This window comes from Silene latifolia, chromosome 5 (assembly GCF_048544455.1).
Source record: "Silene latifolia isolate original U9 population chromosome 5, ASM4854445v1, whole genome shotgun sequence".
Classification (NCBI taxonomy): domain Eukaryota; kingdom Viridiplantae; phylum Streptophyta; class Magnoliopsida; order Caryophyllales; family Caryophyllaceae; genus Silene; species Silene latifolia.
Window position 1 is genome coordinate 11316099 of NC_133530.1, and position 15190 is coordinate 11331288.

Sequence of the window (15190 nt, forward strand, 5' to 3'; positions counted from 1 at the left end):
TTCCCGAATCTGAAATCGACAGCGTGTTTGGTGTATACAATGATTCAAGTTACACCAGTATTTTCAGGTTATTCTTTTGATTATTAAAGTTACACACTTTTTCTCCAAAATTTCAAACTTTTCCGTTTAAAAAACCGTCCCTCCAGTTGTCATCATCATTCTCGTCGAAAAAAAGCAGCCATTATCATCAATCATTACTCCAAATGCTCACAGCGTGTTATACCACTTTACACTTTACACTTTACACTTTTTAACTCCTCTATTTCTACTACCCCCCACACACCACACACTTCCCACTTTCAAACCCGCTTTCCAATTGGTTTTGCTCTGTACCAAACCGTATTCATATCAAGCGGAGTTTTTTGGATTTAATGGGTTCAACATCCACAAGAGCAATGCTGCTGCTGTTAGCAGCAGTACTGATATCAGCAATGACAGCGGATGCTAAGACGGCTGCTGCAGCGCCACCAGTGGACTGCACGAGCGTGGTACTGAGCATGGCTGACTGTCTCTCATATGTAACCAATGGAAGTACGACCGAGAAACCAGAGGGTGGTTGCTGTAGCGGTCTTAAGCAAGTTTTGAAGACTAATCCTGAGTGTCTTTGTCAAGCTTTTCAACAGAGCTCGCAATTCGGTGTCGTTTTGAATGTTACTAAGGCACTTGCTTTGCCTTCTGCTTGTGGTGTTCATGCTCCTTCTGCTACCAAATGCGGCTGTAAGTTTCTCTCTCTCTTTTATCCTTCCTTTATTTCCTCCATTCACTCCGGTTCAGTGTATTTGTTCAAGTATATTAGCGGGATTTTAAATTAAAAAAACCAATTAATTTAAATACTAAAATAATACTCGTAATAGTTATTGCACGAGACGCTCTTACACTGTGAGACAGTCCCGTTATGTAAAAAGATGAACCATCTCACAGTCTCACAGTCTCACACTGAGAGATCTTTGATTTGAAAAAAAAATTGGCACTTTCTAAACCCGTTACGGCAATTACGGTTAGTCAAACTTTAATCCTTGACTAACCATACCTTTTTGTGGCAAGTTCCAAATGCGACGTTTTATTTTTCAACTCGATCGTCTTTATGATATCTTCAATGTGAAAAGAAATCGTAGCTTTTGAAACTCAAATCGTGAGTTATGGCCGGTCAAACTAATTTTTTTGTTAAAAATGAGGTTACACCATAGAGATTGAAAAAACCTAGTGTTACCAGGTAGAATATCGGCTTCTTAAGTCTTAACATTTGGCGGAGCATCCGCAAAGGTGGGTGCCCCATATTTTCTCTCTATCATCATACCAAAGAACATAATTTTGGGAAAGGGATGTAAAAATATTTTTTGAAAGAGGTTTTTCAGTTTTCTTTTGATTATTTTCTTTCTACGAATTTGCATTGATTTGTTTACGTTTTGATGTTGGATTGCAGTGTCCGTGACTCCTGCAAGTGCTCCGGGTATGTTTTCATATCGCTAGCATTCTTTTTTTCAATATGAATTTACGACATTGTACGTTGTACCGTATAATTGTAATTGTACATCTGTATTGCTTGCTATAGTAAAAGGTTAACCAAACTTCATTGTATCTGTAGCTGGTGCAGTTGTTGCTCCTGCTGGCGGTCCTTCATTTGCCAATGCTCCCTCGGACGGAATCGGATCCAGTGAAACAGCTACTCCGGTAGCTGCTCCACCAAAGAATGGTTCTTCGTCATCCATCGGCGTGTCTGCCTTGTTGATCATTGCTGGTTTAGCGACGGCTTTTATTACTAGCTTTTAAGATTGATTTTGAGAAGACTTGGTGGTGTTTTTTGTAGTCATGGCACATTTGATGTTTTTCTATTGGTTATTATGAGATATCTAAATATATTATTTTGTCTTTGTTTGGTAAAACTAATTAAAAAGTTAACTGAAATGTGGCAAGGTATCTGAAAATTAAAAAGTTAACTAAAGCTTGAAAAGACAACTAAATTAGAAATTGATAAGATAGCTGTTGTACAAAAAGTCAAAAAGTGTTGGCAAGCTAGCGGAAATTGCAACTTATTTTCGGTAAAAAGACATAAAAGAACATAACAATATTTGATATTAATTTTTTTTTTTTTTTTGTCAGATTGATATTAAAAATTATATATAGGATTAAAAAAGGAAAACAAATAACATCATGTGACATTTAGGCTCTGTTTGGCAAAACTACCTGAAAAGGTATGAATTTGAAAACTGAAAAAGTTAATCGAAACCGAAAAGGTAATCGATAAGGTAATTTGAAAATTAGGAGCTGATAAGGTAACTGATTATATAAAAATGTGTTTGACAAACTAGTTGAAAAGGTAGCTAATTTTGGTTAAATGACGTAAAAAGTTATGAAAATTATTTAATATTATAGAATAAAGGGGTACAAAATGGAAAATAAGTCATTTCAGATACTGATTTCTCAAATGCTACCTGAGGTAGCATTTCATTTCAGGTACCTTATTTGACCAAATAAGTTACTTGCCAAACATTTGCAAAAAAATCAGGTAGCTGAAATTTTGGTTAAATAAGCTACTTTGGTCAAATAAGTTACCTAAAGTGTCGTGTCAAACGGAGCCTTATTTCAGGTAGCTTGTTTACTTACTTAAATAAGGTAATTGTCAAACACCTCTAAAAAGTAAGATAATTGAAATTTTGGTCAAATGAGGTATCTAAAAATCTGAAATATCTCGTCAAAGAGCCCCAGTGGTGGAGCTAGGGGGGGTGGGGGGGGGGGGGCTAAGAGGGCCCTCGCATCCCCTGGCGGACAAGATTTTTGAAACTTTTAGTTAAATTTTCCGGAATTTTTTTGCCTTTAAAAATTTTCGCCCCCTAAATTCAAATCCCGACTCTGTCATTGAACACGCCCTAAAAAATTAAAACCTAAATTACTCTTAGTAGGGCTATGCACCGGTCCAAAACCTAAATTTTTTAATTCTGATTCCGGTTCATTAGATTTCGGTCCAACCGATCCATTTTTCTGATCCGGATCGAACTTTGAACACCCCTAACTCCTAGTGCTAGTCCTACGTAAATTGCTCTCCTTTTGTGCCTCAAAGTTTCCTGCTTTTCTTTTGTTTTTCTTGCACACAGCTATGATCACGTTGGCCCATCGTGGATAGCCCAACGAGCGTAGGCAACAGAGCAATTTATTTACGGTGTTACTCTTTCACATACAATTTTACTCTTTTATATACATTTTTTTTTTCATAATGTTTCCAAACACTACTCTCCCTCAAGTAAGAATCCTTATTTTTATCTTTTCCCTTTCTCCTAAAACCTAATTAAATTTCACTCAAGTTCTTCAATTATGGATCTTAGTGGACAAATTATTACGATTTATAAAAAAACGACATTAATTTGCTTTATATTAGACAGAATTGCAGTGCGCAAGTTCATTGTTTTGTTTGACGCAGATTGCAGTACGTATGTATTTCTTCAACTATATGAAAATGATTACCAATACAATATCCATATTCCTTGTCAATTTGATATTTAATATCAATCAAATTGGCAACAGAGTAATTTATTTAGGGGTGTTTGGTTGGGGCTTTTGAAATGGATTGGAATAGATTCAATCCATTCTAATGTTTGGTTATGGTCATTTGGAATAGAATTAGATATCCAATGAATTCTAATTTTTTTGTTGATATTACCCCTTGTAATTCCATACCCACCCTCTCACCTTGATTCAAACTACATTCCCCCCTTCTATAACTTATGGTGGACCAAACAAAATTAGCCAACCGACTCCATTCCATTCCATTCCACCTTAATAAATTTCTTAGTTTCTTTCACTCGATTTTTGTTTTTAGGCCTCATAGAGTCATAGCTGATGTATTTCTCAACCGACTTGATTCATTGACAATCTTAGTATAAAAATCACTTTCATGCAAATAAATGTAAAAAACCGTAGTAGATCGTAAATGAAAATGAAGGAAGCATAATTCAAGACGTACTAAAAGTGCCGAAAACTAGTAACTAATATTTGTACAATATTACGGGGAATAAATTAGAGCTGGTCAAAAGCGGGTTTGGGCCGGACACGGGTCAGGCCCAACTGCTAAAAAAGTGTCTGACGGACCTTATTTTATAGCCCGAGCCCACTAAGCGGACCAGTTTCCACTGTCCGTACCCGCCCCTTCAAGAGAGTGGGCTGGCCCGCGGTCCTGACTAAAATCAAATATAGAAATTAGTGTTTATATTAAAACACGAGTTTGTTATTCCACTAAAACTTAGCAATTGTTTTTAAAAGCTTATGCTTAAGAAAGTATACTAATTTTCAAAAGATAAGTTTACTAGATTTGGGAAAAAACACAACTTTGACAATGTTCTACTATAAACATCAAAAATTCATTTTTACCTTGGTTTTCGTGCGGCATTGTTAGCGGTTACATACACTCCCGTGTAAATATTTGAAAGGTACTATCTTTATACGACAATACCGTTAACATGTCCATTCTCGGCGAATCTTTATACGACAAGTGTAAATACCGACAATCTCCCACTTATACGTAAGGCATAAGTATTTATTTGTGCACTTAATTGGTTTAGAGTGTACAAATTGTAAATGAAATGAGGGGAGAACGGCGGAGGATTGAAGACTTTTATGAAGTTACTTTTAATAGCGGGCCTAGCAGGCGGCCCATGGACAATTTTGTTTAGTCCAAGCCCGTCCATTTATTATAGCGGGCATAGGTTTCTTGTCCGTTACCCGTTTAATTTTTTATTTTTCTTGTCCATGCCCGCTATTTAAGCGGGTCGAACGGGCTGGACCAAACGGGCCGACCTGCACTTGATCAGCTCTAGAATAAATATATAAAATATAGTTAAATAAAGGATAAATTACAAATAACCACCACGTATTTGCGTATTTTTACAAATTGTCACCATGTATTTGTTTTTTTTTTTTTTACAAATAACCCCCGGACTTTTACGTATACTCCCCAATTACCACCGTATTTTAATTCCCGACATCATTTTTCTTATTTTTCGTCTTGTTAAGTTTTGATTTACGCTAAATACCCATATTGCCCTCATTTAATTACACACTATCTCTACCCAACAACTCCCAACATTTACCGAATTAATCAAATAATTATGAATAATTTGTTAATCGACTAAAAAGGGGAATAGAGGAAATATTAGTTAGATGTAAATGATTTTTTTTAGTTCATACTGGATCTTAACAAAAAAAATGTTGCTCTACTGTTATCCATATTCCAATCACATATGTGAATTGAGAAAGTTACTAGAATTTTTTTACATCTGGAATACAAACATTCAGAACCAGGAAATTGGTAATTGAATTATCAAAATTGATGACGAATACGCACACAACTGCTTGAAGAGGATTAAATGACTGTGACAGAAGAGGTTTACCGAATTTCTCAGAAATGCTAGACCTCGTGCTGGAAAATAAGGAAGATCCCAAATTTCTCAATTCACAATGGATGGAGTTGATAAATGCAGGGGAGAAGGAAGACTTGAAAGAAGTAAAACGAATCGAAATAAATAGTAACTTTGTCTATGGAGTTGAAAATAATAGAATGATTTGGGGGATTTTAGGGATTTAGGGTTTGAAAGGGGAAAACGTGGTATGGTTGGTATGTTAGGTTTGTGTAGAGTTAGTTTGTGTAATTAGAAGAGGGCAATATGAGTATTTAGTGTAAATCGTAACTTAACAAGACGGGAAATAAGAAAAATGATGTTCGGGGTTAAAATACAGTGGTGATTTGGGAATATACGTAAAAGTCCGGGGGTTATTTGTAAATACGCAAATACATGGTGGTAATTTGTAAAAATACACAAATACATGGTGGTTATTTGTAATTATTTCTTAAATAAACCACTTATCACCGGGTTGACACATAGTCAGGCACTTAGGCCAGACTAGGCCAAACAAGCTCACTATTTAAGACGCTTTTATATTTGTATCATTGTATGCTGACATGGTTCAACCAAAGCATTAGCTAATTCATAAATTCTCATTTAACACTATCATTTATCTTAAATTTAAGATAGGTTAGTTTCATACCATTTATCTATGGAGTATAAGATAAATTTATTGTTTTTTTTTATGCATTTTTATATGCAAGTCCTAAGGGAAAATTACTTTAGCCAAATGGCCATCCATGCCTACAAGTCTAAAAACAGTTTTTGGGTTATGGGCTACACATATTTGTGGGCCAACAACTAGAGAAGAGAAGTCAATTTGTGGGATTTGGGAAATCCCCCGGAAATCTCTAATGTCCTTGCTCAATTTTCAAAAAACTACATTTTCGTATCATTTTTTCGAGGGTAACAAAGTATCCGACTTTATATCCTATTTCAAACATCCATGTTCAACTCTTTTACGATGAATTGAACGCCAATAGCTTCCACTCACTCAAGTCATTCGAAAGGATAAAATTGATAGGTCTTAATTTAGAAACTTGACCTAATTTCCTTTCCTTATACATACGGATTATTATTAATTTCAAATTGGGCCATATAAAAGGTATCAAGTGTCACCATCAAACAATATATTTGTGATTTTTGAATCAGGGTGCAATTCCTCTTCTGTTTTTGTCTGTAATAGTAGTAATACATATGTATCTCCATTTACTCCGGGGGCCTCCAACTTGCATTCATTATTCAAATCTTACGAGTATTAAATAATCAAATGGAAGTAGCTTTAAATTAATATATGGAGTAATAATGTTTCACTCACTATTTTCGTGTTGCTACTAAATGGTGTAGCAGAAAAATGTTACAAAAATTAAATGAAGTTTTACATTGGTGACCCCACTTAGTTACACTTGATATAAAAAAAAATTACCCTACGTCATAATCATTTGTTTACGTCTGTTATTATTTGTGAGAGGTATTTTATTAAAGGTAAATCAATGATTGTGACTGAGGTAAGTATAAGTGATGGTCTTATCTTCCCCATAATTAAGTTAAATGAAAAATGTATAAGAATTTTATTGCGGTTTTACATATAAGAAGCCTCATATAAGATACGTGCGTGGTGACGAGTTTGGATTAATAAATTTTTTTTTCTTGTTGATACCTCTATTTTTAATATCACAAAAACTTTGGAGAAACCTACTGTTCGGGAAACCATGAAACTTTATTTGAGTTATGGACCGTTTTCTACAAGACGGTTACGCAATTACGAATAGCTAGGCCCTGTTCTTTTCGGCTAAAAAGAACTGAACTGAACGGAATCAAACTAAATAAAGCTAAACTGAATTGAAATAAGCTGAAATTAAGTCCAAAAGAACAAGGTCTTACTCCCCTATTTGATTGTTCTCCTTTAATGATATAATCAAATGGTCTAATCTTATTATTGAATTTTGTTCTATGCTTGAATTTAAGTTTTTGAATTGACCTACTGTACAGGACCATGAAACTTTTTTCGAGTTATGAGACCGTTTCCTACAAGACGATTATTGCGCAGTTACGAATAGTTACTCCTATTTGATTGTTCTCCTTAAATGATATGACTAACTTATGGTTTAATGCTATAATTGAAGTTTGTTCTATGTTTGAATTTGAGTTTTTAAACCTTGTCCTATACTATTATTTCTGATCTCTTTCATGTAACATTGATTTGATGCTGGTAATAGACAGTGGTAGGGTATGGTGTGCAGTTCATGAATGAAATAAATTGAAGAGTTAATGTATGGCATTGTATGATTTTGATGCTGATTTTATGATTGAGATTGTGATTTGGTTTATATCATGTCTTTTTGCATGCTATAAATGAACCAAATAGGGTTTGTTCCTCTTTACTATGCTTAAATAGTTAAATAGTTACTCCTATGCTTTTATAGCCATACCTTTCCTCATTTTAGATTCATAGTATTACCAACTTAATATTTTCACTCACATTTAATGAAAGTTATGGTTCCAAATAAAGATGTGATATGAAATTTATTAAATTGTTACGGACTATTACATATGGAGTATATAAAACATACTCCCTACCATTTACGGGAATCATATCATTTATTGAATATATGTGAGTAGTATTTAATTAAATGGTATAATTCCAGTGAATGAGGAAGTATCGTATATTCTATTTAATCAAATGGTATGATTTCAGTGAATGCTATTTTTTTAAATCAATTTGACTTTTTTTTTTCTTTCTAATATTACTAACCAATTCAATAATATGGCCTAAAAGTCTAGAACTATTACTCCCTATTAAATAGGTGGAGATAAGGTTTACAAAAAAATTGTGGCACATTCTGACGACAATTTATTTGAAATGTTTTGTGACGATAAATATTTCATTAGAAAATGAAAAAGTGGGTTTGTATTATAATTTTCGACATATACGTTAATCAAACTTTCCACATCAGTGGTCTTGGCATAAATGCGTTCTTTTAGTAGTACAAGACCGAAAAACCGATAAATTATCGATTTTTTTTTAGTTGTATAATACGTACATTAACTGCTAAAATATAAGCATTCAATTAAAATAGAAAGTTTACCATACAACATTTTTCCAACACTATACAATTTTGTGTGCATATCCTAGTTTAATTGCACCTTAGACAATCAGATTGAATCCCTAGATGAGATTCCTCTAGGTTTACATTGACAAAAACGACTCTTAATGACCATCTGAACTTGCATAACCATCAAAGCAAGTCTTGTAACACGATTAAACAGTCTAGCCTCATTCCTTTGCATCCAGATTACATACATACCAGCAGGCCAATATAGCAGCAATAGTTACACTCTTTCTGTGCGTATTCAGTGGCGGAGCCAGGATTTGAAGTCAGCGGGGGTAAAACGGTAATTTTAGAAGGGGACCTCAAAATTTTTTGAAAATTTTAACTAAACATTTCGGAAATTTTTTGAAGTCAACAGCAAAGGTCATCTGCAACAACTTGGAATTGAGCCAACCTATCCTTTCAATATTAAAGTTTTATTAGAAATAAGCCATGCAATGAATGTATAATTAGACACTGTCATAGGACACCAGACAGCCCTATGCCAGTCAACCTAATTTAGCAAGAGTAACTGTTTCTCTTAACTCTAATCCATTTATAGAACCCCTTGACACTATATGCACCAGAACTAATACTCCAATGACCATCTACAAACCATTCTCCAATCAAATCCCTAACACTACAAATCTTGTTTTATGTAGGATCACATATTATAGTGTATGACCGGTCGTACAGTAAGACCAAGTACAAAGTGATTATTTTATGGTTAAAATTAAAGTGATCATGTTAAGCTATAGAGAATAGGGAATTTGTCGCCTACGTTTAGCGAATTTGTCGCCTTTAGTGTTCTGATTGTGGACGAAGCAGAGGCAACCAAAAATTCGGATATTCTCATAAGACGGAGGCTTAGTAAACAAATGCTCATACGGAGTTTTATTGTGGAGGAGTGTTGAGGGTGTGCGGTTGATTAAATAAGCAGCAGCCAAAATACACTCGCCCCAAAAGGAGATGGGTAAATGAGCCTGAAATAGGAGTGCGCGAGCGACATTTAAAATATGACGATGTTTCCGCTCCACACGCCCATTTTGTTGAGGGGTACCTACACAAGAGGTCTGAAACAGAATGTCGTGTGTTCGAAAATAATCGGCCATGGCGTTGAATTCAGTGCCATTATCAGAACGTACCATCTTGACGGTTTTAGAGAATTGTGTAGTGACCATAGCCAAAAAATTCTGAAAAATAGTAGTGACGTCTGTCTTATCAAACAAAAGATAAACCCATACAGCTCGGGAGTAATCATCAACGATAGTCAAAAAATACTTTGCCCCACAAGAGGACGGAGTTCTATAAGGACCCCATAAATCACAATGAATTAATGTAAAAATATCCGATGCTTTATTATCACTTAAATGAAATTGATGACGACTTTGTTTGGCTTCATGACAAACATCACACGGAAAATCAACAACAGAAAACGGCTAACTTGAGGAAGTAAATGCACCACTTTATTTGAGGGATGACCCAAACGCTTGTGCCATAGCGCAAAAGAATCCGCAGCAGTAACGACATGAACAGCAGCAGGCCGACCCACCACACGCAAAAAATACAATCCGTCTCGCAATTCACCGGCTCCAATCCTCGTCCTCAATGAAGGGTCCTGAATATAGCATGAATTATGAGTGAAATTTAATACATAATTCGTAGCGGCAACTAATTGGGAGACAGATAAAAGATTGCAGGTAAGGCTAGGAACATAATAGACATTAGTTAGAATTAACGATGCCGAAAAATACACGGTTCCTGCAATTGAGGCCGAAACCTGACTACCATTTGGAAGAGTGATAGGACAGGTCGAAATAGCGAAAGTGTCAGTGAGCCATGTAATATCTCCTGTAACGTGGTGAGAGGCACCCGAATCAATTATCCAGGTGGAAGAAAACGTACCAGAAAGGCGATCCTGTAAAGACGACGAAGGGCTCGCGATAGCAGCATTTACGCGAGCCGAGGTCGATGCAGAGGACCCCGTGGTACTACGGGCACGAGCACGCACCTGTTCCACAGTCCGAGGACGGTCTCCCCACCAGTCGGGAAATTTTTGTGTCTTAATAAAACAACTTGTAGCATCGTGCCCAGGTCCGGTACAAAAACTACAAATGAGTTTGCGACGTTCTTGTCGCTCAAGATCACGAAAAGATCGCCAATCGTTTGGAGCAGCCGTCGAAGGAGAACGAACAGCGAAGGCAGCCAAATCAGAAGGTTCATCAAGAGTGGCAGTCCCACCTTGCAAGCGCTCTTCTTGGAGAGTCAATTGAAAAGCGCGATTGAGAGTGGGAAGGGTTTCAAGAGACAGCAATTGAGAACGAAGATTGCTATAAACAGAACGATCAAGACCCATCAGAAACTTGTGAAGGCGCTCGGTGTCACTACAAGGAAAACAAGGTAAAGTGACGGACGAATCCGTCACTATAAAGCATTTCCCGTCACAAAAAGCGGGTTTGTGACGGATTATCCGTCACAAACCGTCGTCACTATATATGGTCACAAAAAGCGGGTTTGTGACGGATAATCCGTCACAAATACACCTGCGACGGATTTGTGACGGCTAATCCGTCACATAGTTTATCAACAGTGACACGTGTAATCCGTCACAAAACTGATTTTTGTGACGGAATGTCCGTTGCAAAAAAAATTGTTTGTGACGGAATATCCGTTGCAAAACAGATTTTTGTGACGGACTATCCGTTGCAAAACAAATTTTTGTGACGGACTATCCGTTGCAAAACATATTTTTGTGACGGACTATCCGTTGCAAAACAGATTTTTGTGACGGACTATCCGTTGTAAAAAAGATTTTTGTGACGGATTTGTGACGGCTAATCCGTCGCAAACTGAAACAACATTTTTAAAAAAACCAGCAGGTTTGCTACTGGCCACAATGCACGTAGCATTGTTTGATAAAAACCCGCAATATACAACACAACCCGTCGACCGCAAAGCGGGAATATATGTCAAGTCGGCGCAAAGCGGAACCAATCAACAATACGTTTTAACTAACACCAACACCGAATCATAAAGTTAAAGGTTGTCTTTTATAAATAAAATCTACCATAATTAAGTTAGTGGTTTACATAAACTTCATCAAATCTACCAAGGTTCAAGATTTGATTTTTATTTAAGAAACTAAGAGTTTACCTAATCGGGGTAACGTGCTGACTACCAAATGGATGACCGTCATCCGTGAAATCGTCTCTACGAAATGGAGGTGGGCCACCTGAGCATGTAGGGGGGGGGGGGGGGAGAGGGAGTCTATCCATACTTCTCGAACAAGAACGCCTCCATGCTATCTCCTTTGTACTTTTGGGTCATCATCTCTCCCTCCATCCTACCGATTTGCTGTCGCAATTGTGAGTTTTCCATTGTGACTCGAGAAAGCAAACTAGGTGAGTAAGAAGAAACTGAGTGACGGGCAAGCCTATTAGCTGGAGGATCGTACAACTCTGATGCCGCTGACCCCATACCCCACACGCGCATTAGTTTAAACCAATTTCCATCATTTGACATTAGTTTATAATCATATCTAACTTTACATTTTAAACAAATTTCTAACTTACAATTTATATTCTACTAGTATACTACTAATTTCTAACTTATATTTTTAACCAATTTACAACATTTTTGACCGATTTAGAACATTTTACTAATATATTAACTTTTATAACTAACATAACAATTTACAAACTATTAATATACTACAAATTTCTAACAAACATAACAATTTCTAACTTACATTTTTAACCAATTTCTAATATTCTACTAAAATATTAACTTTAACAATATCAACAACAATAATTTCTAACTTATATTTTTAACCAATTTACAACATTTTTGACCAATTTACAACATTTTACTAATATATTAACTTTTATAACTAACATAACAATTTACAAACTATTAATATACTACAAATTTCTAACAAACATAACAATTTCTAACTTACATTTTTAACCAATTTCTAATATAATAATACACACAACATCAACTATAACAACATAAACAATAACAATATCAACAACAACAATGGCTACTATCCTAGAGTCATTAACATAATTTAAATAATAATTAGTAATTTTAAAATATAATTAGTAAGAAAAGATTACCTAATTAACTAAAACTGAAAATGGTGGTTGTTGATTGCGGTGGCAGCGGGAATAGGTGGCGGCGGCGGCGGCGGCGGCAGGAGGGTGGCGGCGGCAGTCTTGACAGGTGATGGTGGTTGATGGGGTGAACAATGGTGGGTGGTCGATGTTTTGGGGTAAATAATTAGGGAAATTGATTTGGGGGAAATGAGAAAGGTAAAGGGGGACGCGACTTGGTTTTATCAGAAAAAAAAAAACTTGCGACGGACTAGCCGTCACAAATTCCGTTGCAAACCCGATTTTTTGAATTTTGTGACAGAATATCCGTCACAAGTTTTATTATTATTCGTCACGGGTATGCTTTTTAGATTTCTCTGCAAGAGGTGACGTGTGTCGATTAAAGAAAACTTGTGACGGACTAGCCGTCACAAAGTCCGTTGCAAACCCGCTTTTTTTTGAATTTTTGTGACGGAATATCCGTCACAAGTTTTAATTATTCCGTCACATGTGTACTTTTTAGATTCCCTCTGCATGAAGTGACGTGTGTCAGTTAAAGTAAATTTGTGACGGAATATCCGTCACATATAGTTGTTTTTGTGACGGAATATCCGTTACAAATCTTTGTTTTTGTGACGGATCACCCGTCCGGACTTTGGCGCCCTTGTTTTTCAACGCGCCAAATTCTTGTGACGCTATGTGACGGCTAGTCCGTCACAAGTTTTTGTCCGTCACAAATCCGTCACAAGTCCGTTGCAAACCCGTGTTTTGTGACGGGATTTTCATCCGTCCCTACTGTTCCGTCACTATGCCGTGGTGAGAGGCACCCGAATCAATTATCCAGGTGGAAGAAAACGTACCAGAAAGGCGATCCTGTAAAGACGACGAAGGGCTCGCGATAGAAGCATTTACGCGAGCCGAGGTCGATGCAGAGGACCCCGTGGTACTACGGGCACGAGCACGCACCTGTTCCACAGTCCGAGGACGGTCTCCCCACCAGTCGGGAAATTTTTGTGTCTTAATAAAACAACTTGTAGCATCGTGCCCAGGTCCGGTACAAAAACTACAAATGAGTTTGCGACGTTCTTGTCGCTCAAGATCACGAAGAGATCGCCAATCGTTTGGAGCAGCCGTCGAAGGAGAACGAGCAATGAAAGCGCCAAATCGAAGGTTCATCAAGAGTGGCAGTCCCACCTTGCAAGCGCTCTTCTTGGAGAGTCAATTGAAAAGCGCGATTGAGAGTGGGAAGGGTTTCAAGAGACAGCAATTGAGAACGAAGATTGCTATAAACAGAACGATCAAGACCCATCAGAAACTTGTGAAGGCGCTCGGTGTCTTGTCGTGCAAGAGCATCTTTGGCAATACCACAAGTACATCGTCCACATTTACAAGCGAAAGGGGTTCGTGATTTCTTTAGGGCATCCCATAAAACCTTTAAATTACCAAAATAGGTGGTCACGGACATACCTTTCGCTTGCTTACAGTCATGGAGTTCGGATTTTAGAGCATGAATTTTGGAGCCGTCAACAGTGGAGAACCGCTCAGCTAAATCGTCCCAGAGAGACTGAGCATCTTCGAAATAGGAGATACCGTGCTTGATCGAGGGATCGATGGTGCGCATAATCCACTGGACAACGGTGCAATGTATAACTTCCCCTTTGTCGAGGAGGGTGGTATCGTCGGCTTATCACGAGCCATCGCGAAAACCGAATTTCCGGCGTGACTTGAGGGACATCTTCATGGAACGACTCCATTCCTCGTAATTATCGGGTCCGAGTTTAATATCCGTAAGTACGAGGCTAGGGATATCATGTTTGCCAAGATAAAGGGAGACATGATATCAATGGAGGTGGACTTCCGCCTTTACAGTTGCGCCATTTGAAGGAGGCGATTTGGAGAAGACGAGGAGAGGCGGAAGCGTGTTGTGTGTTTTTTTTTTTTTTTTTTTTTAGGGTTTCGAATCGAACCAAGAACCTGATACCATGTTAAGCTATAGAGAATAGGGAAAATGTATTGTGTTATTGAGCAGTGAATGAATCACGTTAAATACAAATCATAAGCGGGATTAGAGAAAACCCTAATACAAATGGACTCGTCTAATAAGATGGGCCTAATACGGCCTAATAGATCATTTTATGTTGAATATTGACCATTTTTTTGTTATAATATACACTACACTTTTTAAAATGATCACTATTTTGCATAAAATAGTAACTATTTATTATAAAACGATTATTTTTTTGTCTATCATAACCATAGTTGTACACAATAATTACTAATGTAGGATAATTATAGTTTCTCCTATCATTTATCAATGATGTTATTGGAATGCTAGTTTGTGTCATTGATGAAACTAGCTTGAAAAAAGAACAATGCTAGTAATAGTAAATACTGTAGTAAACATTTACTTCCTCCATTCAACTCCACTCTACCACTTTGTTTTTTCACGTTTTTCAACGCGTGTTTTACGCGCTAAATATCGTTAGCTAGGTATTTGCAAAAATTATAAAAATTAGATATTTTTAATATACTCGTAAAGACGAATCAAACAAGACCCCACATGAATATATTTTCACTTATGTATTGAGAGAAAATTGAAATTGAATGTTTA

General features: G+C 36.7%; 2 protein-coding genes across 2 annotated transcripts; one reads left to right on the plus strand and one right to left on the minus strand.

Annotated features, from left to right (window-relative positions):
• The first annotated feature begins 281 nt into the window (after positions 1 to 281).
• On the plus strand, positions 282 to 1871 carry LOC141656690 (non-specific lipid transfer protein GPI-anchored 31-like). The gene is made up of 3 exons (XM_074463683.1): positions 282 to 717; positions 1424 to 1450; positions 1586 to 1871. Exons 1-3 carry the CDS (start codon positions 372 to 374, stop codon positions 1768 to 1770), a joined length of 558 nt encoding a protein of 185 aa, XP_074319784.1. The 5' UTR covers positions 282 to 371; the 3' UTR covers positions 1771 to 1871.
• Positions 1872 to 13678: 11807 nt separating this feature from the next.
• Positions 13679 to 14200, minus strand: LOC141654819 (uncharacterized). Its single transcript, XM_074461933.1, has one exon. The coding sequence runs from the start codon at positions 14198 to 14200 to the stop codon at positions 13679 to 13681; it is 522 nt and encodes a 173-aa protein (XP_074318034.1).
• Positions 14201 to 15190: the final 990 nt, after the last annotated feature.

What these genes read in the sequence shown, in the direction of transcription:
- LOC141654819 (XM_074461933.1), bottom strand. Translation starts at nt 14,200, where the DNA reads ATGCGCACCATCGATCCCTCGATCAAGCACGGTATCTCCTATTTCGAA.
- LOC141656690 (XM_074463683.1), top strand. Translation starts at nt 372, where the DNA reads ATGGGTTCAACATCCACAAGAGCAATGCTGCTGCTGTTAGCAGCAGTA. An exon ending in TTCTGCTACCAAATGCGGCT is followed by an intron (nt 718 to 1,423) that starts GTAAGTTTCTCT and finishes GTTGGATTGCAG; the next exon opens with TGTCCGTGACTCCTGCAAGT. An exon ending in GACTCCTGCAAGTGCTCCGG is followed by an intron (nt 1,451 to 1,585) that starts GTATGTTTTCAT and finishes TTGTATCTGTAG; the next exon opens with CTGGTGCAGTTGTTGCTCCT.